The sequence below is a fragment of the Pongo abelii genome, chromosome 11 (genome assembly GCF_028885655.2).
Source record: "Pongo abelii isolate AG06213 chromosome 11, NHGRI_mPonAbe1-v2.0_pri, whole genome shotgun sequence".
NCBI lineage: Eukaryota > Metazoa > Chordata > Mammalia > Primates > Hominidae > Pongo > Pongo abelii.
In genome coordinates, this window is record NC_071996.2 from 71,321,095 (window position 1) to 71,344,511 (window position 23,417).

Consider the following 23,417-nt stretch of genomic DNA (forward strand, 5'->3'; position numbering starts at 1 on the left):
AGATAAATACTCAGAGCGATATTTGTAGACCCGTGTTCATAGTAGCATTATTTGCAATGGCCAAAAGGTAGAAGCAACCCAAGTTCCCTTTCAATGGATGAATGGATAAAATATGACATATATGTGTAATTCAGCCTTAAAAAGGAAGAAAATTCTGACACATGCCCCACAACATGGATGAACCTCGAAGATGAAACAAGCCTGTCACAAAAGGACAAATACTGTATGATTCTACTTTTATGCGGTACCTAAAGTAGTCAAATTCACAGAGACAGGAAGGAGAATGGTGGTTGATGCAGGCTAGTAGGTAGAATGGGTACCGAATCTTGGTTTTGAAAGATGAAAACTGTGCTGAGCATGAGTGGTGGTGATGGTTACACAACAATGTGAATGTACTTAATGCCAATGAACCGTACACTTAAAAAAGTCAAGATGGTAAATTTTGTTATATTTATCATTTTTAAAGAAGTGACTAGGGAAAAAATATATTAATTAACCTAAAACCAAATGAAAGTCACACCACCAGGGTAATTCTCCAGGAAATGACATTTCTAAGTACCCGGCAAGCTTTCATACCATCCTGCCAGAGAGGGGGTAGTTGGGAGATATTGTTGACCTTGTGCTTTAATGCAGTGACTAGAGTTCCTTGGAAAGCAAAGGAAAATGCCGCGTTCACTAATCACTTCCTTCTTTTCCTTAGGGTGTTAAATACCACATTATTTGAAAGCTGGGAGATCGTTGGACCGTACCCTTCCTGGTGGGTTTTTAACCTACTGCTGTTGCTAGTACAAGGGTTGAACTGCTTCTGGTCTTACTTGATTGTGAAAATAGCTTGCAAAGCTGTTTCAAGAGGCAAGGTAAGCTACAACTCACTTTTTCCAATATGTCTTAAAAAATTTTGTTTTTGTAATTTCTCTGGATCAACTATTTACTATTTCATATTTCATCAAAATTGGTATTATTTCTTCAGAATTGAGCAAAACTACCTAGAAACATAAACGAAAATGTCATTTCCTTTTCTAGTTCATTTTTTAAGTCTTCAGGTTCCTTTGCTGGTGATGGCACCCAATGATATGCATTTGTAATTTTAGACTTAATAATATATTATTTGTTGTGTTCACTCTCCCTCTTCCTGTCAACCTTGGACCTCCTCTGATTATATTTATACTGAACAGAAATTTAATCACTTCTTTCCTTTTATGAGAAGGGTCGCTTGGTGCAGTATGCCGGTTTAAACAAACGTTTCTTTCAAACTGAAAAACAAATCTGTTCATGACTTCCAACAAGATTTAGTTAAATCTTTTTGGTTAAAAGTGGACTTGAGGTTGATTCGAATAAAGCTTCCTAAGCCTCAGCCCCGACCCTGTGTGTAGAGCAGAGACTTTTCCAGATCATTCTCTGTGACATTTTCTTACTTGTTTGTTCTCTTCCTTCTGCTACCCTGGAAGGCTGGGAAGTGGAACCCTTTACATGTAAGTTTCTCCTCCTCTCTCTCTATCCCTGTCCTGAGTGCCTCTTGCCTGTTTGAGGGGCACTCAGATGCTTTTGTTTCCACGCATATTGTTCTGTCTAACCTATTGGCACTGGCTAGAGGCTTCACGTGAGCTGTAGCTCTGTGAGCTGCAAGGGACACTAGAGACAGCTCTGTTAGGGCCCTTTGGTGTGAGCTTGTATTCTGCTAAATGTTGCATGATCCAACAGAGAAGAAGAATTTCTTTCACTGGTGTTTAATGTGTTGGCTAAAAGACAGAAATAGACCAAAGTAAAGTAGGAGAAACAGAACTAGTTGGAGGGGGAGAGGATCAACACATTGCAGAATGGAGGCCTGAGCATCAGCTGTGGGCCTGACCTGCCTGGGGCCATATGGCAGCACCTGACCACTCTGACTCATCAAGGTCGACAGAGCTGGCCTCTTCTGCAGGGGAAGTCGGGGCATCTAGTCGTGTACTATGAAGCCACTTCTCAGCACCAGCTCTAGTAGAAATCCTAATTATTTTGATCAATTAATTGTTCAGAAGCTAAAGTTCATTTTTCTCTGTGACCTCTCACTCTTTGAAATGAACAGGTATTTCTATTTTAAAATCTCCTTGTCCTCATTTGGATACAAATTTAATCAACATGCACAAAACTGTCAATATGATAACAATAACTAAATATGCAAGAATGCTGCTTAGATTACTTATGTCCTTAATTGCATTGCTATTTCTACCAGACTTGTTGCCTGCTCTTCAACTTATTCCTTCTACTTTATGAAGAGAGATGATGATTAATTTTATTCTAGATCTCAGGTTTCAGAATATCTTAGCTGCCCTTGCGGCTCTCACCTGGGACAGTAAGATTCATCTTGACCATGAGTTATTTTCCTCTGGGCTATTTTGAGATATTCTAAATTGTCCTTTCTTTGAAGGTAACGTAAGTATAGATTTTTCTAAGTGCAATTTAAAAAATCTGACTGAGCATGCAAATGTAAATTAATCACTTTGTAAAACTGGAGTTTTCTATTTATGACTAATGGACTTATCAACATAGTGGAACTTTACTATAATGCTGGCTTTGTGACTCACAATGTTTAAGTTCAATTATCTTTAGCCATTTTAGAGTCTTAATATCTAAATCTTTTTGGAGATGGCCTGTGTGAGTTCAGTCCCATCTCAAAGGGTATTGGAGTGAGGTTCACTTTTATATTTACTTCATCACCACTGGTTGACATAAAGCAGTAGTTCTCAGCTTTCACTTTCTCCTGACCCCACCCACCTGAGAGAGAGGACGTTCTCCCACAGGAACTGTAGTTTCTCAAGTTGGGAGGGGTGGAGGGAGTCCAGGATTCTCATGTTAGAGTGTAGTGGTAGCACAGACAGGATGTGATGTGGGAAAGCGCCAGTTAATTCTGCCATACCTCCCAGGAGACTTTGCCACCTCCTCATCCCACCCCCTAGAGAATCACAGGAGGACCAGATTGGGAAAATTCCTATGAAGGGAGGCCACCAGGTCTCTTTTGTCACACCACTGAAAAATATAAGTAAGCAGTGATGAGTTACTCAAGAATCTTAAGGCCTTCTGGGTAAAAATGCTTACCATAATTTAGACTTACAGAATAGGAGGTTCAAACTATTTTTATCTTAAAAGCAGTATTTTCTTAATTTCCCCCAAAAACTACTTCCTTGCTAAATAGTAGGATTTTTCTCATCGTTTATGGTAATGTATAGATTTACATCTTCTCACCTTATTTTGACCTCCATGTGACTTAGTGAGATTGAATGGAGGATTGAAGAGACTTGGCAGGATGGGAGCCAGTTTTTTTTTGTTTTGTTTTGTTTTTTTAAGACAGTTTCACTCATTTCTCAGGCTGGAGTGCAATGGCACGATCTCGGCTCACTGCAACCTCCGCCTCCTGGGCTCAAGCAATTCTCCTGCCTCAGCCTCCAGAGTAGATGAGATTTACAGGCATGCGCCACCACACCCGGCAAATTTTTTTTTTTTTTTTTTTTTTTTTTAGGTGAGACTGGGCTTCTCCATGTTGGTCAGTCTGGCCTTGAACTCCTGACCTCAGGTGATCCGCCCACCTCAGGCTCCCAAAGTGCTGGGATTATAGGCATGAGCCACCTCACCTGGCCGGGAGCCAGTTCTTGATGATCTGGTCAGTGGATTTTCCTCAGGAAATATTTCAAGCTTCACCCCACCCAGCAGGTTCTTAAGATGCCTCCTGGCCAGGCACAGTGGCTCACCTGTAATCCCAACACTTTGGGAGGTCAAGGCCGGGTGGATCACCTGAGGTCAGGAGTTCCGGACCAGCCTGGCCAACATAGTGAAACCCTGTCTCTACTAAAAATACAAAAATTAGCTGGGCATGGTGGCGCATGCCTGTAATCCTAGCTACTCGGGAGGCTAAGGCAGAAGAATCGCCTGAACCCAGGAGGTGGAGGTTGCAGTGAGTTGGATCGCACCACTGCACTCTAGCCTGGGCGACAGAGCAAGACTCTGACTCAAAAAAAAAAAGAAAAAAAATGCCTCCTGCTGCCATTTGTGTGACATATAAAACAAAATTCCTAATTAATTATAGCATACAAAAAATAAAAATGTAATCATAAAACAATGCATGAAAAAGCCAAATAGGAATTTTTTTTCCGATGTTCTGAGTTAGTGACTATCTCCATTGCTATGGTTAATTGAGAGCTGACTTTAAATTATTCTCAAGGAGAATGTGATCATCAATGAGTAAATTGATCCATTTGTACCAAATTCCTATGACGCCATTCCAGTGACACAGTATGCTACTTCTTGATTAAAAGTGGGATTCATGGTCTAGTACATTCTCAATATGGAAAGATACCTTAAAGAGGTCAAGAAGTCTAGCCCTCCATGATACTTACATTCCTTCATAAATGACTTTGTCGCCTACATTTTATCTCTCCAATGAAGGGGAACTTATTGCTATGGCAATGTTCTCGTCCTCTTCAGTTTTTTAACATTGGGATCTATTTCCCTTTGTGTATGACTGCATGTGCTTCTAGCATGCCATACCTTGATGATTTCTTAGGTGCTGGTTATACTCACCTGCTTCTACTCCACAGGTGTCCAAGGATGATCGAAGTGATATTGAGTCTAGCTCAGATGAGGAGGACTCAGAACCTCCGGGGAAGAATCCCCACACTGCGACAACCACCAATGGGACCAGTGGTACCAACGGGTATCTCCTGACTGGCTCCTGCTCCATGGATGATTAATTACTCAAAACTACAAGTCCCAAGCAAAGTGAACTATTTGTTCCTGGAAGTATTTAATAAGTTGCAAATGCAGTTCCTTTCGTAATATCTCAGCACCAGAAACAAAAATTAAGATTATCAAAGCATTTTGAATAGTGCACTGCCATGTGTCCTGTCTGTGAATGAAGAAGAATTACCATTCTCTCTTTGTAGGCATGCTGTATGTAATTGACACAAGGGAACAGTATTTGCATTTGTACTGTCTTAGAATATTATTTATTTTTTTGTATTTGTGAATCTGTGGACAAAAGAGCGTTTCCTCACTCCTTTTACTCACTGGGCTCATGACAGTGAAGGAGATGCTCCATCTGCTTCTCCCCCTTTCTCTTGCTGTAGTCCAACGTGCTATGACCATCAGCTTACTTTGTCACTTAGAGCAAGCAAAACCCAGTGCAAGATTCTCATTCAGCTCTAAATAGGTTTGCTTTCTTTTAGTTACAGTGCCCATTTTGAAATTGCCTATACAGTCTCAGTGACCATTTAAACCGGACGAACTAGGTGTTTAATTTTCACCCTTCATGTTCAATTAGCAGTTCAAATTAAAGAAGATGGTTATTGGAGAACTTTTTTGAATGGTTTTGTATTAAATTGCTTTGAAATAGATTTCATTTCTTGTGCACACAGCCAAGATTTCTTCAATGGGTGTGATAGCTAGTTAAGGGTTAACCTTGTAGGTTACAGAGTGTATTTGTTTGTTTGTTTGCTTTTCTCTGTGATGAGGTCAGTGCTCTGATTTTGAAGGAGGATATTCACTGAAGCTCATAGTTATAAACAAGGAAATCACTGTTAAGAATGGGAATTTGTCCTGTGTTCTGGGAATAACATAAAGGGAGCAACTGATTTCAGCCAGGTTTTGCCACTACCCTATAATTAGTGCAGTCTTATGTTATAAAAGAAACAAGTTAAGTATATTTGGGGACAAAAAAAATCTTTCAAGAGTTGATAAAGATTACCTGTGCAGTGCAAAGCACTTTAATGCAACCAGGTTTCAAGAAAAAGCCCTATCTAGTACTTGATGTTGATGTTTTTATTTTGCTGAGCAAAATAAAGCCAATGGGAGAAAGACTATTTTACCCTTTGCTTTTCTCCTTAAATGTAATCCAGATGACTTTCCTGCTACTAGACACTGAGCAGCATTACACTACAATCCTTCTTTGGTTTCCAGGAATTTTTTTCAAATGGGGCTGTTTCTGGAAAAATGAAAAATTCTCTTGGACAATGGCAATATCAACAATGAGGAAAATTACTGAAGAATAGGTTTCCATAAGTCTCCTACACAGCAGTGTTATTTATGTACAGATAAGAAAACCATATGTCGGCCAAAGATTTTATCTCTTCTTCTAACTTTTATTAAGAGGAAAAAGGGATTATAAAACCCTTCATAAATCAAGAAGGCCGTCACTTAAAATGAACCCCAAACAAAAATGCCATAATATAAATGTGTGAATCAGGGCTGTGAAGACAACAGCAGAAATGCTAACAAGTGTGCAGAAACACCAGAGAGTGCATATCCTGCTCAGAACCATTCACATTTAATTTCAATTCTTTGAAAAAATTAAAGCTTTATGCCCACAATTTGCAATCTGTGGGTTAATAGTTAAAAGAATGCTCCCAACCAAAAAATTCATACTGTAATATTATATCTTTCCCTAATTATTTACAAAATAATATGTTTCTGTTATGGTCCATAGTAATAATTGAAGAGGCTTAGAAATACATCTGCTTGTTTATTGAGAAAACGATGCAAATAATTCTGCTTTTAGAGCCTTGTTATTTTATTTCACAAAACAGGCATATGTCTAGGAGTGTAATTCGTGGATGGTTGAGTTTGTAAGAACAATCATAAAAGGACTTGTTAGTCTTCAGAACATCTGCTAAGATGCAGGTATATGTATAAGGTAATAGCATATTATAGCTGAAAATTTTGAGAAGATAAAAGTTTCTTAATTAAAATATGAACATATTTAGCTTGCTTTAGTGTCTGGGGCAAGTCCTCTCAATGGGTAAAATTAACTTGAGAGATCCATGTGTTCAGGTTTAGATCATACGACACTCGAGCACAGAAGAATAATTTCAAGGAGGTCAGCTTGTAAATTAAAGGTTTAGAAGAATTGCATAAAATATAGTAAATGGGGTCTGTCATTAGCAAAGGCTAATCTAAGTAATCATTTTTCCCCCCAGAAGTTACTTAGAAGGAGAACTGGGAACACTTGGGGTCTCTCTAACTGATGGCATTCACTTCACACAGTCTTCTATGTTATCCAGAGATTTTTATTTCATTTTACATTTTAGGGCAGAGTTCTTTGGGGCTAATTAAAATGGGGTTTGCAGGCTTTTTATGGTGTAGAATAATATATCTCTGTCTATGGCTTTCCCGTGGTAGCCTGATAAGGCTGAGAGAGAAAAATATGTGCAGTATCTCATCCTCCCCCTGTACCAGGCCATAGCTTTGAAGTGTATTTTGTAAATTCAACTGTAGGTTAGTCAGAGTGCTGTTTTTCGTTAATTAACTTAGCCTGTGTTGATATCTCCTCCTTCCTGGTCACATTCAAACCTTCCCAGAGTACAAAGGGGTATGTAGAAAGGATTCTAGAAGAAGTAATACTTTATTCTCTAATGTTAATAGCTTTTCTGGATCTCTTAGTAGGGGGACAGTAGAAAATCGAGTAGAATTTGGCCTCAGGTCAAAATAAATGATATAAAAACGTGTGTTCTATTTATGTATTTATATGTATGTTTCTCCAAAAGTGATAAAACCAAAATATCACTGACTCATCCTTAACCATATTCTTTTCATGAAACCCACTCACCAGGTACAATAGAAACTTCCCTCCTTGTTTGTCAGCCTCCTGGTCATGTGCCCCACACACCTGAACGTGGTAGAATCTTTTCAGCCTCTTAGCCAGAGAGCTAAATATGGCTAAGCGCAGGTCATGAGAGCACCTACGGCCAGCACATAAGCCAACTACAGTTCACCTTTCCAAATTTGGTCCTATGGATGTTGAGCATAGGGAAGCAACTCTCAGTATTTTGGATTATTCAAGTATAATGTGGTAAAAATGCAAATGATTGCTGCTTTACCCCAGGGTTTATTAGCATCCTACTTCTCCTGGGCTGCCAGACAGATGGTGTCCTGAGGTCTCATTATCTAATACCACAGGCATCTGGTCAAGGTAAACAAGCCAGAAAGGGTAGGCAAGAAGTGAGATAAAATCAGATCACCTTTGATCAAAATGTGAACCTCTACATGTCCAGTTCTGTTGCCAAACTTTCCATTCAGAGTATTTGGTGGAGTTTGAATTTGAGCAAACTGAATGCCTTCATCTTAGGTAGAAAGGGCCTGAATCTTCCATTTTATATTCAAACCTCATTGTTATTTGGCCTAAGTAAAAAGTCAGATTTCATTTCCGTTTACCTGAGTTCGCTTTAAAGAGCTTTTCAAAGAGAGCTTTATAGACACCCACAATTGTCCCCAATCTCTTCATGATGTTGCATTAATAGTTGTTTTTGTCCCTTTCTTGGAAATGTTAATGCCAAAGTTGCCTGAACATTTGAGCGGTTTTCTTAATTTGAAGTATAAAAATTATAAAGAGTAATTCCAAAGGTATTAAAAGATTGTTTATCAGTATGTGTGGTGATGTCATTATCTCCAGAGAGGCTTCAACAAATCCTTTGGAAATAAAAAGTTAAATGTTTACATTTCATGTGGTATTTCAGGTCTTCAGGTTCTGATTAGCTTACTTTTTTCCTTTGTCTTTGGCTGATTTCTGCTTTGTAGATAAATAATAATAGCCCTGAGATGTTTCTAACATTTAAATAAGAAAAAAATCAAATCGAAGTCAGCCTGCTGGAAAAGTGATCACATGGCAGTTGCAGTAACTTGTATGGAAAGAGAAAATGCAATGAGCCCAGTTACTGCACTTGCCACTACCATGCTGTCCATGGAAGGAATAATCAACACTTCAATTGTCACAAGCCGCCCTTGAAGAAAACGCAGCAAAATATTTTAAAATGAAGATGTTGCAGTCCCCAGAGCCAGTAAAGGTTTCTTTTGGTAAAATGAAATTGTGCCATTCTCAAAGTACCCCATAGTGATGAGCACTGACTGGTTCACTGGCCACATTTTAGTTCTTCATAATAATAGGCCAGAAAAGGGCTCTGTGGTTTGCCTCTGTGTGCACTGGCCCCTCCCCACCCCTAGGGGGCACTCAGTAGCTGCTGAGAAGGCCTGTCCACAAGGCTGTTGGAACCCCTCCAATAAATACTTAGAGGTAGTGTATCTGATGCTTGTTTTCATGGAGAAAATTGTATTGGAGAACATAAAGCATCATGAATATTTTTAATAGGATCCACAGACACCCAGAGGAGAAGCTTAGTCTTTTCCGGGTATTTCCAACTTGAGTTCCACCCAAAGCCTTTGAAAGGAATGCATTACCACATGGCCACATGCTAAGACCCCATGGGGTCTAACACGGGGCCTAAGAAAGTCTCTGCAGCCGGATAGTACATGGCGCCTCCACAAAACTAGGCATTCTGGAGATTGCCCAGAAAGGGATGTGAGGGGACCGTTAAGATCTGTCTTGCTTATCTCATGCACTCACATTCCTTTCAGCCTCCTGGAGTTCCTGATAAAAGGCAGCCAGGGTGTTGACATTTTTTAGCTATTGATTTCCCAATAGCTTGTGGATCAGTTATACACCCACACTTCCTTCTCTGCCTAATTCTGTTTTTCTGAAAAAAAAAGTAGTATGCCCATATATGTGTGTTTTTCTTAACACAGGTCCGTGAAAGTTTGGCTTCCTAGTTTGATGTCTGTTGCATGGCCTAGAAACCAGGGAGCAGCAACTATTGAGATGGTTTCTGTGTTCAGTGAAAAATTCTATTTCATTGAGACAATTTTTTCTTTATCCACGGTAATTTTTTGAAACTGTCATCATGAAACTACCCTTAAAAAAATAAGATTACCTGCAAAAAAAGAAATGAGTTATGGAATAGGAACAGTTATGTGATGATTCTGAAACTTTAACTTAGAGCTTCATTACTTTAAGAATGGAAAACAACCTCTGAGTTTGATTTCCCAAAGTTTCATAAAGCCCCTAAGCTCATGATTTTCATCAACTCTTTGCCCACATAGTCATTTACCTCCACAGCCGTTTGTTGTCATAGAAGGGGTGGTGGTGTTTGGATTTGATTTTTTTCAGCTTGCAGTGAGAAATAGGATAGGTGACAAAACCTTACTTGTTTTCTTAAGACAATTCAGTGCTTGAGCATCTCTGTCAGAAATGGAATGAAATACTGTTAGCCAATTAGAATTATTTTATGTATTGTTATTGTGTTTTGCTGATTTTTATATGAAAATATGATTATTCATTCTTGATCTCTGGAAGCAATCATTATTATGAGGATCATTTTACTTTGGAAACACTTTCATAATAAAGATAAGTATTAAGAGTGCAGTGTAAGTGCCTTTTACTGTAAATGCTAACCAGCTCATGTGGGTAAAACATCGCATCTCACTGGATGAGGTTAATAAAGGCTCACGTCATCCCAGTAGATTGTTACAAGCCTCGTCAACTCCCAGTATCACTGTGATCATTGAGAAAGTAATGTTACGTTAACTTAGATAGACTATAGTATCTCTTTGAAAATTAAGATTAAAACCTCAATGTTAAATTTTATGTAGCACTTTATTCTGGAAAAAAATGGCTTATAGAGATCATCTGAAATATATCAGGTTATGCTTATTTTTTAAAAAATTTTAAAAGAGGCACCTAGGATAAACAACCCAAAGCACAACACAAAACTTCCTTTCTCTGTGTATGCACCCCTCATCGGAGTTTGGCCCACATCATCTTCTCTTGGTTTGTACCTCACTTTGTTAGAACTTCTCTCCATCTTTCTGTCTTTCCTGTGAAATACTGTCTCTGTCAATCTGCTCTTCTGCTCTAAGCTTAGGTCATCTAGTACTCAAAAGCCATAAAAATAGCACTGAAATTCAACCAGACACACCACCACTATCACAAGTATTATAAAAAATAAAGCAGATACCCTATTAAAATCTTATAAACATTATAACCACCCCCAACAATAGAATAACTCATGCTGATTTCAAGCATGAGTTATTCTAATAAGTTAAACCACCGACATTCCTCTGAGACACAAAAATACAGACTATGAAAAAATATACTTTTTTGGAATCCATGAATTCTTCAGTTCTGTAAACACAGCATAATCTAATGCTATAAGCATCTGTCTTAGTCTGCTTTCTGCTGCTGTAACAGAATACCACACACTGGGTAATTTATGAAGAATGGAAGTTTATTGGGCTCATGGTTCTGGAGGCTGGGAAGTCCAAGAGCATGGTGCTGGAAGCTGGTGAAGGTCATCGCATGGCAGAAGGTGCCACATGGGAGAGCAAGCATACTAGACAGAGGAAACTGGGCCAAACTCATCCTTTCATCACTCCTGAAATAAAAGCATTAATTCATGCATAAGGACAAGGTCCTACCTTAAAACGAGTTTTGGAGAGGACATTCAAACTATAGCAGTATCTCTCCCAAGTAGCCAAAATGCAACTCCCTTTTCTGTAGGCCCCATTGCTTACTACTGGGGCTGCCATATCTAACCTAAGCATCTGTTATTCCTGCCTCCTAATTCTGTTTCCACCAGCCATGCACTTGCTTCAGTGGGAACAGTGGCAACAATGCTAACAACATTGAGAGATGATAGGACAACAAAGGGAGAGAGCTGTGTACCAAGAACTACTGGGATGCTGGGTGGTCCCTCAGAACCAATCAGCACTGTAACTGGATCCTGGGACCCACACCCTTGATTATTCTCAAAGTGCTGGAGCACAAAGAAGAGTTATATTATTCCTAAACATTAAAATTTTTAATTTTTTAATTAAAAAAAATTAAGGACAGGGTTTCTCTCAGTTGCCCAGGCTGGAGTGCAGTGTTGCGATCATAGCTTACTACAGCCACAAACTCCTGGGAGCAAGCAATCCCCCCCACCTCAGCCTCCCAAGTCGCTGGGACTACAGGCACACACCACCAAACCCAGTTAATTTTTTAAATTTTTCATAGTGGTGAAGTCTTGCTATGTTGCCCAGGCTGATCTCAAACTCCTGACCTCAAGCAATCCTCTCACCTTGGCCTTGATGTGCTGGGATTACAGGCATGAGCTACTGCATCCAGCCTGAAATTTAAAAATTATATAAAGCCTGCCTTAGCCAAGGTCCAAGTGGGAAACAGAGTCACTGTCAGATGGTTAAGTTGAAGAAACTTTAATAAAAGAATGACTTTACAGAGGCATGGGCTGGATTACAACATCAAACAAGGGAGAGTGAGGCACCCAGAGGCTAGCAAGTATGGGAAGCCTTTACCACCCCTGGGTTGTAGCCAGAGGCCAGTGAGAGGGGCTAGTGTGGAATAGAGGACACTCTTTAGGGGCTATAAACCTGGGTGGAAAGAAAATACCCCAATGTCTGTCTCTTCCTGCCTTGTTGTACCACCCATTGGCTGGACTCAGCAGAAAGCTGACAGTGCGGAGCCTGGGGGACGTAGGCTACAGGGTCCAGCCTCCCACGGTGCACAGCAGACAATAGATGTGGGAGAGCAAACAAAATAAGCAGCATAAAGCCAGTATTCCTAGAGCCTCCCTTAGAGTCTGGCATGTAATAGGACACAAGAAATGTTTGTCAAAGAAACAAATGAACCCAGTTAAGAGAGAACTAGTAAGATGGGAGCTGTTAGCAATTAACATTCCATCTGTTAGGAAACAAGCAGGAGACAGTACTTTGTCTCCAACTCTTTCTGAACTCAGGATTTCCCTGTGTGGGTTCCGCTTCTCTCACTGGTGCCTCAGGCACAGAAGCTGAGGGGCTTTATGGCAGGCTTGGATAAGGGGATTTGACACCAGCATCCCAAGTCCAGGCATCACGGGAGGGAGATGCAGGACTGAGACTAGAGAAGTGGCTAGAAACAAGCTAAGAGGAACTGAAGAAAGAGGACATGAAGAACTAGAGAATGAATGAAACAGTTGTGAAACAAGGCAAGAAGGTCTGTGCTCCAGCATTCATGACTAAGTTTTGAAGCACATCTTCAGGTAAGAAGTTTATTTTTTTTTAACTTACTGAATAATAGAAAATATCTGCAGAGCCAAAAATAAACAGCAAAGGCTCAGTTCCCTGGCTGCATAATTCAATCACTCAAAAATACTTATAGAGAGCCCACTAGGTGCCAGGAATTATTGTAGACACTAAGGACAGAATGATAAATAAGACAGATAAGTTCCTGCTTCTATGGAACTTACAATAAAGGGAAGCAAAAAACAAATAAACAAGGAGCTGCACATCATATATCATCAGGGAAATGCAAATTAAAACATCAATGGGATACCACTACAAATGTCACAGAGTGGCCAAATTCCAGAACACTAACAACACCAAATGTTGACAAGCATGTAGGGGAACTCTGTTGATTGCTGGTGGAAATGCAAATGGTTCACACACTTTGGAAGACAGTTTGGCAGTTTCTTGTAAAATTAAACATACTCTTCCCATATGATCCAGCAATCATACTCCTTGGAGTTTACCTGAAGGAGTTGAAAATTTATGTCTGCACAAAAATCCATACATGGATGAAATTTATACATACATAGCAGCTTTATTCATAGTTGCCAAAACTTGGAAGCAACCAAGATGTCCTTCAGTAGGTGAATGGATAAGCAAACTGTGGTACATCCAGATAATGGGATATTATTCAGTGCCAAAAAGAAATGAGCTATCAAGCCACAGAAAATATATGGGGAAACTTAAATACATGTTACTTTGTGAAACAGCCAATCTGAAAAGGTTATATACTATATGATTCCAACTATATGACATTCTGGAAAAGACAAAACTGTGGAGACAGTGAAAAGATCAGTGGTGGCCAAGGGTTGCAGGCGAGAGAGGGATGAATAAACAGAATAGGTTTTTAGGGCCAGGAAACTACTATAAATGATACTTTAATAGTGGATACATGTCATTATACATTTGTCCAAACCCATAAAATGTACAACACCAAGAGTGAACCCTCATGTAAACTGTGGACTCTGGATGATAATTATGTGTCAATGGAGGATCATCAATTATAACAAATGTACCGCTAGTGGGTGATGTTGATAATGGGGGAGGCCATGCAAGTGTGGGGGCAGGAGGGTTATGGGAAATTTCTGTACCTTCCTCTCAATTTTGCAGTGAACCTAAACCTGCTCTAAAATAATAAACTCTATTTTTAAAAATAAACAAGGAATATTAGTTTGCTAGGGCTGCCATTACAAAATACCACAGACTGGGTGGCTGAGACCATGAGAAAATAAATTCAATAAGAAAGTGTATTTTCTCACCATTCTGGAGGCTAGAAGTCCAAGATCAAGGTGCCGTCAGGATTGATTTCTCCTGAGGCCTCTCTTCCTGGCTTATGGATGGCTCCTTCTCACTTTGTCTTTCCTCTGTGTATGTCTGTATCCTAATCTCTTCTTCTAAGGAATCCAGTCATACTTGGATTGGGGCCCACCCATGTGACCTCATTTTAGCTTAATCACCTCTTTAAAAGCCCTACATCCAAATATTGTCAGCTTCTGAGGCAACAGAGGTTAAGGTTTCAACAAGAATTTGGAGGAAGACACCATTCAGCCCTTAAAACAAGGCAATTTCACATAGTGACAAAGTGATATGGCACGGCTGAGCTCCCCACTAAACCCCACCCTTAAGCCTGGAAACTCGGCCCTAAGTAAAAACAGCTGACCCCATTTTTCTGCCCAAATGTTGTTTTTTTCGCCTGCCATGCCCTTATCCTGTGCCCATAAAAGGACTCAGCTGGCAGAGCAATACAAGCAGCTGAGCGTTGGGGATACAAGCTGCTGAGTGTCAGGGATACAGGCGGCTGAGTGATAAGCAGAGAAGCAGCAACCGAGTGTTGGAGACTACAGATAGATGTGGCTAACTTCAGACAGTGCAGCTTCAAGGAAAGATCACCTTCTTTCTGCACCATCCCCTTTCCAATTCCCCATCCCGCTGAGAGCCACTTTTATGGCCCAATAAAATCCTCTGCATACACCACCCTTCAATCCATTTATATGACCTGATTCTTCCTGGATGCCGGACAAGAACCAGGGTGCCAAGAGGACAGGGACTCGGATGTCACTTCAGGACCCACACAAAGCCTGCTTTTGCCAGAGAGGAGCAACCAGCTAGTTCCAGCATTCAGCAGGCTGAGTGAAACAAGCCACTCCAGTTCCTGCCCAAAAAGGGGGTCAATGTCAAGGGAACAATCCCATCTCAAAAGGACAAAAGTAAGGCAGAAATAAGGTGATTTCATGGTGATTGCCAGGGCTCTTCAGATTGGGTGGTTAAAGGCACCTTATGGACAGGTGATCTGAGCTAAGACCTTACTGACAGGAGCAGCCAGTGGGGGAATCTTGCATAGGAGCAATCCAGACAGAGGCAGTGGGAACCTGAAAGACAAAGGCTGCAAGGTGGGACTATGCTTCTAAATTCAAGGAATAACAAGAAGGCCAGTGTGGATGAAGCATAATGAACAAAAGGAAGGCACAGGCCATAAGACTGCAAAGTTAACAAGGGACAGATCATACAGGGCCCATATCCTATCCCCGTGGTAAGGAGGGCAAGTTTTAGGCTAAGAGTAGTGGGAAACATTTCAGGGATTTGAGAAGGGAGTAGCATAATCTTATTGGTTGTCATCTTTAATAAGAGAAAGGACATGAGCTAAACAATGGAACTAATACAAATTTGTATTTATAACTGGAAAAAGCCTTCTCAAACTCCTAGTCTGTCAGTAGTGTCTGCATTGCATGACAAGGCAGGAAGATGGGCACATGGCCATGGGAGGATAGAAAGGATTACATATTACTGAAGATTTAACCCTCAAGCAAGAAAGTCAAAGTCCTGATGGAGAATGAGAGGTGGAAGCTTTTGCTGTAAGTATGCTGAGATCTGGGACAGGAAATGCCTCCAGGTCACTTCAAGGAAAGCAACTTGAAAAAAATATGAGAAATTGGCAATCGTCAGCCAGAGGAGATCCTTAGGTAGGAAGGCAAACTTCCTGACTAAAGGCAGTTCTTTTCCATTGTTTGTTACCACCTTTCTGTATGTAGTTCAAAGGCATCTAGTGGACTGTGAATTGATGGATGAGACTAATTTCCAAAGCACCTCTCTGGAGGAGGAGAGAAGCCAAAAATGACAAAATTCATTGTTTGTAGATTTCACAACTGCTAGTTGCGACCCTGCCTAGTTTAGCATCACACCACCACCCAGGGAGGTGAGATGGAGAAGAGAATCAACCTTGTTTTCCTACTGTGTGTCGGGCATAGTGCTGGGTGCAAAACTACCTCAGTTGAGCCACTTATCCCCTAAAAGGTAGATACATTTTATTCTTGTTATTCATGATAGTTATGTTCTAAGAAGTCACTGCAAGCACTGAATTAGCCAATGCTGGATCATTACTCCTAGGAAAAATACAGGGTTGGGTTTCTGGGACCCTCTGGTCACATTTCATCAACTGACTAATATATAACCTTGCTTTATGTGCATTTGTTTAAAGACTGCCTATTTAATCTGTATTATTGGTTAATTACCATTGCACTCACAGCCAACTGCACTATAACTCATTCCTGAATGAAGCTTATCAACACGTGCATTTTTGTAACTGCCCAGTGGGTTCTCCTTGCCAGCTACCCAGATACAGCTGATTTATCAAGATAAAGGAATTGCAATCGAGAAAGAGTTTAATTCACACAAAGCTGGCTGAATGGAAGACTGGAGTATTATTATGCAAATCAGTCTTCCTGAAAATTCAGAGGCTAGGGTTTTTTCAAGGATAATTTGGTGGGCCAGAGAATGGGTGCTGCTGATTGGTTTGTGATGCAATCATAGACATGTGGAAAATGGTCCTTGTGAGTGCTCAATTCACTTCCGGGTAGGACCACCACCTGGGTGGGGCCATAGGCAGGTCCAGGTGGAGACATTGGTCATCAGAAATGCAAAAACCTGAAAAGACATCACAAAAGGCTAATCTTAGGTTCTATAAGACAGATGTTATCTGCAAGAGTAATTGGGGAAGTTGCAAATCTTGTAACCTCCAGAATAATGGTTTATAATCCTTTATGTCTACACCTTAGCAGAATTTAGGCTCCTCTCATTCTCCTAACCTGGTGGTCTTTCATTAGCTTTACAAAGGGTGGTTTAGTTTTGGGGAATGGCTATTATTTAAACTATAAACTAAATGTTCCCAAGGTTAGCTTGTCCCAAGCCCAAGGAATGATTTAGGGCAGTTTGGAGGTTAAAGGCAAGATGAGGGTTAGTTAGATCAGATTTCTTTCACTGTTATAATTTTCTCACTGTTATTTTGCAAAGGTGGCTTCATTTTCTCCATAAGGCATATCACAGTTTCTTACACTTAAGCACCCTAGACAGCACTTTAACACTACACGTGGGGGCCATTTTAAACAGCAAAATCACCAACAAAAAGCACAAAGATGCAAAAGTTGTGTCACTAGACAGACTACAAAAAGGAAATTATTTGTTTACAGCATGAGTTGAATGAAGAAGGCAGAGTGGCGCCTTGTTCAGCCGCAGCTGAGAATGTGTGCATCGAGTGACTCAAAATTTTCACCATAGATGACTATAAAAGCTGCATGTATTCATCAGGGTTCTCCAGAGAAGCAGAACTGTTACAGTATGTAGCTAGTCAGGCATGAGCAGGGCAGAAGAGGGCCACCCCCGAACCAGGAATGTCAGGTGACTATCAGGTGATAGTCAGGTGGTTGTTACACTGTTTCTCTAAGATAAGAATTGGTCAAAGTGGTGTCAAGGAAAGGCAGTCTCCCAACAGATAGAAAAAACCTGAAACTGGTTATCAGCAGCTTCCTCATAAGATCTCAGTAGTTGGGTGAGTGGGCTCAAGCATGCTTATTAAGAGGCAAAATTGTGAAGTTTAACTGTTATATGTCCTTCTAGGAGCATTCAACTGGTAAGGGAAGAAGGCCTCAAGTGAGCATGCATATAACTCCAATAAACACACTGCGAGTGCAGCCCCTCCCAAGTGCTAGCAGGCACTATGCATGCAGACAGCCCACCTCAAGGGAAGAATCGGGAGAAGGGATGCAAGACCTCGGAAGTATGCCAACATAGGAAACCCCAAGTCAAAGGTCAGACCAGGCACTTGATCTCTCAAGTTGCCCGCTTGGCCATCTTCCAAGTAACTTTCATTCTTGCGCTAAAACTTTTAAATAAACTTCACTCCTGCTCTAAGAAACTTGCCTTGGTCTTTCATTCTGCCTTATGCTCCCGCAGTCATATTCTTTCTTCTGAGAAGGCAAGAATTGAGGTTGCTGCAGGCCTGTACAGATTTGCCGACAGTAACAGAACCAATAAAATGTGTGTGTGTGTGTGTGTGTGTGTGTGTGTGTGTGTGCAGAGAGGAGAGAAAGGGAGGGAAGGAGAGAGAGATTTATTATGGGGATTGGTTCACACCAAGACGATGGAGGCCGAGAAGTCCCAAGATCTTCAGTCAAAGCTGTAAACCCAGGAGAGTTGATGGTACAGTTCCAGTCTAAGTCCAAAGACCTGAGAGGTAGGAGAGCTGTTGGTGTAAGTTCTAGTCCCAGTTTGGTTCTAAGGGCAGGAGAAGACCAATGTCCCAGCTCAAAGACAGTCAAGCAGAGAGAGACCAAATTCTTCCTTTCTCAGACTTTCTTGTTCAATTCAAGCCTTTAAGAATTAAATGAGGCCCACTCACACTGGGAAGGACAATCTACTTTACTCAGCCTACAGATTCAAATGTTAATCTCATTCAAAGACACCTTCACAGATACACCAAGAATATAGCTTAACTAAATATCTAAGCACCCTGTAGCCCAGTTAAATTGACACATAAAATTAACCATCACATGCTTTGAGTATTGATTTTTGGTTTGCAAATAAATTTTAGAGAGTAGGTGAATTCACAAATATGGAATCCAGCAATCATAAGGATCAAGTGTATCATCATTCATCAGTGGTGTGATGGAGGTAGCTCATACCAGCTTGCATGGGCTGATTGTTATATTTTCTGAAATCTTGCAAGCTGATCATTAAACAGCCATTTAAAAAAATTAAATAAACTTACAAATTAAAATTATATTTTAAAATATAGGTAATAAGACCAGGCACAGTGGCTCTCACCTGTAATCCCAGCACTTTGGGAGCCTGAGGCAGAAGGACTGCTTAAGCCCAGGGGTTGGAGACTAGCCTGTACAACATGGTGAAACCCTGTCTCTACCAAAAAAAAAAAAAAAATACAAAAATTAGCCAGTCATGGTGGCACACACCTGTAGTCCTAGTTACTTGGGAGGCTGAGGTGGGAGGATTGCTTGAGGCTGGGAGGTCAAGGCTGCAGTGAGGTGTGATCACACCACTGCACTCCAGCTTGGGCATAGAGCAAGACCTTGCCTCAAAAAAATACATATTTACCAGTAATAAAAACCCAAAAACATCAATTTTAATGATTTCCCTATATTTGACTATCATCTATGCTCTTGAGGTTATTTACATCTATTGTATTTGTATGAGGGATACAAATTTGTATTTGTATTTGTATGTGCTGTTGTGCATTTCTTCACAAATCTGTGTTCAGTGACATTACTTTCCTAGACCATGTATTTAATAACTGTATAATTTGCAACAAAAGCTGCAAATTAGGGCTTTCTTATTTATTTATTTATTCATTTATGATGGGCCAGTTGTTAAACACTCCCCAGCACAGTAAAGATTTGACCCTAGACCTGAGTGATTCCAAAACGTACATGTACTCTTTCTGGTTCATTACACAGATTCCAGTGTTTGCATTTGTTTCTGAAGATGTGGGCTGCCAAGATTTCTACAGCATTTCAAATTCTCCATTGGCTTTTTTTCTTATCTACCTCCACTAATTTTTCTTACAGATCTAGTTTTTCCTCCTGTAGTTTTCATCTCTATCTTCCCTCTTTTTGGCGTCATATTGTTTAGTCTTTTCAACTATATCGGAAGCTTTTCTTGGGGAAGACCCCCAATAAATCAAATACATCAATAACTGAACTCAAATTTTCAAGTTCACTGTATCAGTCTAATTCACAAAGGACACATCTCCATCCTCAATCTAACCCTGGGAACTTGCAAGGGCAAACATAACCCAGAACACAGGTTCAAAAAGAACTAGTACAAGCAGTTCAGTCATTCAATACATTGCAGACTGAAGAATGAAAGCGATCCAGGTAGTAACATTAGTTTTTTAGGGATCTGGGTTTTAAGAATGGGCTGAAAGACTCATAGGGAAATAGTCCTAGGGGTGGGTAGTAGGTGAGGGATGAAATGCTACAAAGCGAGTTTATTTTCTGTAGCTTGAGTTATAGGAAATAAAAGAGCAGTTACCAGCCCTCCTCTTTTTGAGTCATAGCTGTTAATTTGATTCATCAGGATTGAACTCTTGGCTCTGGCTAAAGTTCCTGACCCAGAGTGCTAGTTACTGTCTGGCAAGCCATCAACCAAGCCTATCTTAGATTTCAGACTAATTGGAGCTATGTCACCAAAGATGAGTTCAAAAGGATCCCTAGAGTTTTTGAGAGCAATGAGTATTGTTTTTCTCTCAGCTGAGGGTACTAGATGGTACATAGAACAGAGCCCTGATGTACCACACTTCTAGTGCTGCCATTTCTTAGTTGTATCACTTACAAGTCATTTCTGAGAAGTTATAAAATACTTTGCACTATGGTAACCAGTAGTTTACACTATGCTACATGTACCAAATTGTTTACCCACAGAGCCAGAACACTAATGAAAGCAGTAAAATGCACATCAACATTAAGTCAATAAATGTCTTGAGCACCAATCGTTCGAGACATTACGTTAGGCTTTGTGAAGAGTATGAGGAAGTCAGGGGCAAAGCTGCTGCATTGAAGGGGGTCTCAATCCAGTTAGGGAGGCAGGCCACAGGCAGAAGTTATTAGCTCTAAAGAATTTTTTTTTTTTTTTTTTTTTTTTTTTTTAGACAGAGTCTCACTCTGTTGCCCAGGCTGGAGTGCATGCAGTGGCACGGGATCTCAGCTCACTGCAACCTCTGCCTCCCAGGTTCAAGTGATTCTTGTGCCTCAGCCTCCTGAGTAGCTGGAATTACAGGTGCATGCCACCACACCCAGCTAATTTTTTTGTATTTGTAGTAGAGATGGGGTTTCACCATATTGGCCAGGCTGGTCTTGAACTCCTGGCCTCAAGTGATCCACCTGCCTCGGCCTCCCAAAGTGCTAGGATTACAGGCATAAGCCACTGCACACGGCCAGCAAAAGGCTTTTAAAAATAAAAATAAAATCTATAGATATAAGACATTGGTATCACCGTTATATCAAATATGTTGTGAGAATAGTAATTGCCAGAAAAGTTCAGAGGAGAGAGAGGTTGTGTTGTAGTAGTCAGGCAGACATCAGCAGGCCAGGAGAGGGCTGCCTGCCCAACCAGGAATGTCAGACGACCATCAAGTGATGGTCAGGTGGTTGTTACACTGTTACAATCTTTATTTCTCTAAAACAATAATTAGTCACAGCCCCACCAGGGAAAGGCAATCTCCCGACAGATAGAAAAAACCTGAAACTGGTTATCAGCAGCGTCCCAATAAGATCTCAGGTGTTAGGTAAGTGGGCTCAAGCATGCGCACTATGAGGCAAAATGGGGGCGTTTAACTGGTATATGACCTTCCTCTAGGAACGTTAGGCTGGCAATGGAAGAACGTCTCAAGTGAGCATGCGTATAACTCCGTAAACACACTGCGCATGCAGCGCTTTCCAAGCACTGGTAGGGCACTGGGCATGCAGACAGCCCACCAGAGGGGAAGAATCAGGAGAAAAGGGATGCAAGATCCCAGAGGTATGCCAATATATAAAACTCTAAGTCAAAGGTCAAGTCAGGCACTTGATCCCTCAAGTGGCCAACTTGGCCCTCCTCGAAGTGTACTTTACTTCCTTTCGTTCCTGCCCTAAAACCTTTTAGTAAACTTTCACCTTGCTCTAAAATTTACCTCAGTCTCTCACTCTGCCTTATTTTTCCTTGGTCAAATTCTTCCCTTCTCCCCCCTCCTCCAGAGTAGCTGGGACTACAGGCGCCCGCCATCACACCTGGCTAATTTTTTGTATTTTTAGTAGAGACGGGGTTTCACCATGTTGTTCAGGCTGGTCTCGAATGCCTGACCTCAAGTGATCCACCTGCCTCAACCTTCCAAAGTGCTGGGATTACAGGCGTGAGCCACCACACCGGGCCCCAAATTCTTTCTTTTAAGGAGCTAAGAATTGAGTTCGCTGCAGACTCATAAGGATTCGCTGCTGATAACAGCTGCTTCTGGGATCAGGTAAGAAAAAGTTTCAAGGAGAAAGCTAGGAAGAATGAATAGTATTTGAATGAGTCAAGTGGAAAGAGGAAGGGAATTTGAGACAAAGGGCATAGCATGAAGCAGTGAGGCAGCCCCCATCCCACTCCCTACCACCTGTTCTCCTTAGTGGCCTGACCTTGACCTTCCACTCCATCCTCATCCCTCCCCATGAGCACTGTCTGTCTCAGAATGTGCCATGCCTGTGACAGCTCCAGGACTCTGGCCATGCTGCTTACATTACCACAGAGACCTTTTTCCTCTTCTTCTTCATGTAGCTAACTCTTACTTGGCCTTGAAGACTAATTTATGTTAGAAGTTAGTCTTCCCAGAAAGCCTTAGCCTTTGGGAATTTGGTGCTCTTCCTTGAGAAGAAAAGGTACAACCATTTAACTCCATCAGAACACTTAACACACGGCCTTCCGCATTGGACTCATTGGAAGCATCTTGAGGGCAAAGGCCTTGCCTTTTATAGCTGATCCTTATCAGCCACAGTGTTCACTACACAGCAGGTGCCCAGTAAATTCTTGTAGAATGAATATATATTTACAGAAAGAGGAGCCGTGAGAAGATGTCTCAGTTTTGGAAAGGAAAAATGGGTTGATTTTTACATTTTGAATTTAAGTTGATGAGAGTCCTTTCATGTGGAAATGTCTAACAAAAGTTGGAAGTAGAAGACTGAAACTGGAGGCTGTTGTGATTTTCTTTTTTTTTTTTTTTTTTCAGATAAACTGAAGCACAAGAGGGTAAAAACTTTGTCCTTGGTTTTACAGCCAGAAAGTGGTGATGCAAAGAACTCATTCCAAGCTTTGATCTTTTCTGCACTGCCTGCCAAAGCAGAACCTGGAGAAATACCCACGTTTGGGGGATGAGAGGAAGAAGATAAATCAGCAAAGAAAATAGTGATAAGAAAGGTAAGTGATAAGAAAAAAAAAATGATGTAGATAATAACGATGACAGCCAGGCTTGGTGGCTTATACCTGTAATTCAAGCACATTGGGAGGCCAAGGCAGGAGAAATGCTTGAGCCCAGGAGTTCAAGGCTGCAGTGAGCTATGATGGTGCCACTTGCACTCCAGCCTGAGTGACAGAGTGAGATCCTACCTCAAAAAAAAAAAAAAAAAAAAAAAAGATGATGCTAATGATGACTTTTTCTTCTTCCTTTCCTTTCCCTTCTCTTCCTGAACTGTTCAGTCCCAAAATCTCAAATAGGACAGAGCAGA

At 40.8% G+C, this 23,417-nt stretch overlaps 2 protein-coding genes and 1 long non-coding RNA gene across 6 annotated transcripts in view; 2 read left to right on the top strand and 1 right to left on the bottom strand.

The window, feature by feature from the left end:
- CERS6 (ceramide synthase 6) overlaps positions 1-10,219 on the top strand; it is a 320,581-nt gene extending 310,362 nt beyond the window's left edge. The window contains exons 9-11 of one of the 2 annotated variants that reach the window (XM_054549443.2): positions 701-857; positions 1,449-1,472; positions 4,572-10,219. In XM_054549443.2, coding sequence (XP_054405418.1) covers positions 701-857; positions 1,449-1,472; positions 4,572-4,724 — 334 coding nt within the window. In that variant the 3' untranslated portion in view covers positions 4,725-10,219. The remainder of the gene's footprint in view (positions 1-700; positions 858-1,448; positions 1,473-4,571) is intronic. The other variant, XM_024243197.3, reaches the window with a different exon arrangement.
- Positions 10,220-11,060: 841 nt separating this feature from the next.
- On the bottom strand, positions 11,061-15,020 carry LOC129058020 (uncharacterized). The gene is made up of 2 exons (XR_008522831.2): positions 14,154-15,020; positions 11,061-11,228 (listed from the first exon to the last, which is right to left on the bottom strand). It is a non-coding gene; the product is annotated as an uncharacterized LOC129058020 (long non-coding RNA).
- A 5,932-nt stretch (positions 15,021-20,952) lies between these two features.
- Positions 20,953-23,417, top strand: part of NOSTRIN (nitric oxide synthase trafficking) — an 80,596-nt gene continuing 78,131 nt past the window's right edge. For 2 of the 3 annotated variants that reach the window (XM_054549437.2, XM_054549438.2), the window contains exons 1-3: positions 20,954-21,699; positions 22,109-22,177; positions 22,969-23,109. The gene's annotated coding sequence lies outside the window, so the exon portion shown is untranslated. Of the gene's footprint in view, positions 21,700-22,108; positions 22,178-22,968; positions 23,110-23,417 lie in introns of all 3 variants that reach the window. The other variant, XM_054549440.2, reaches the window with a different exon arrangement.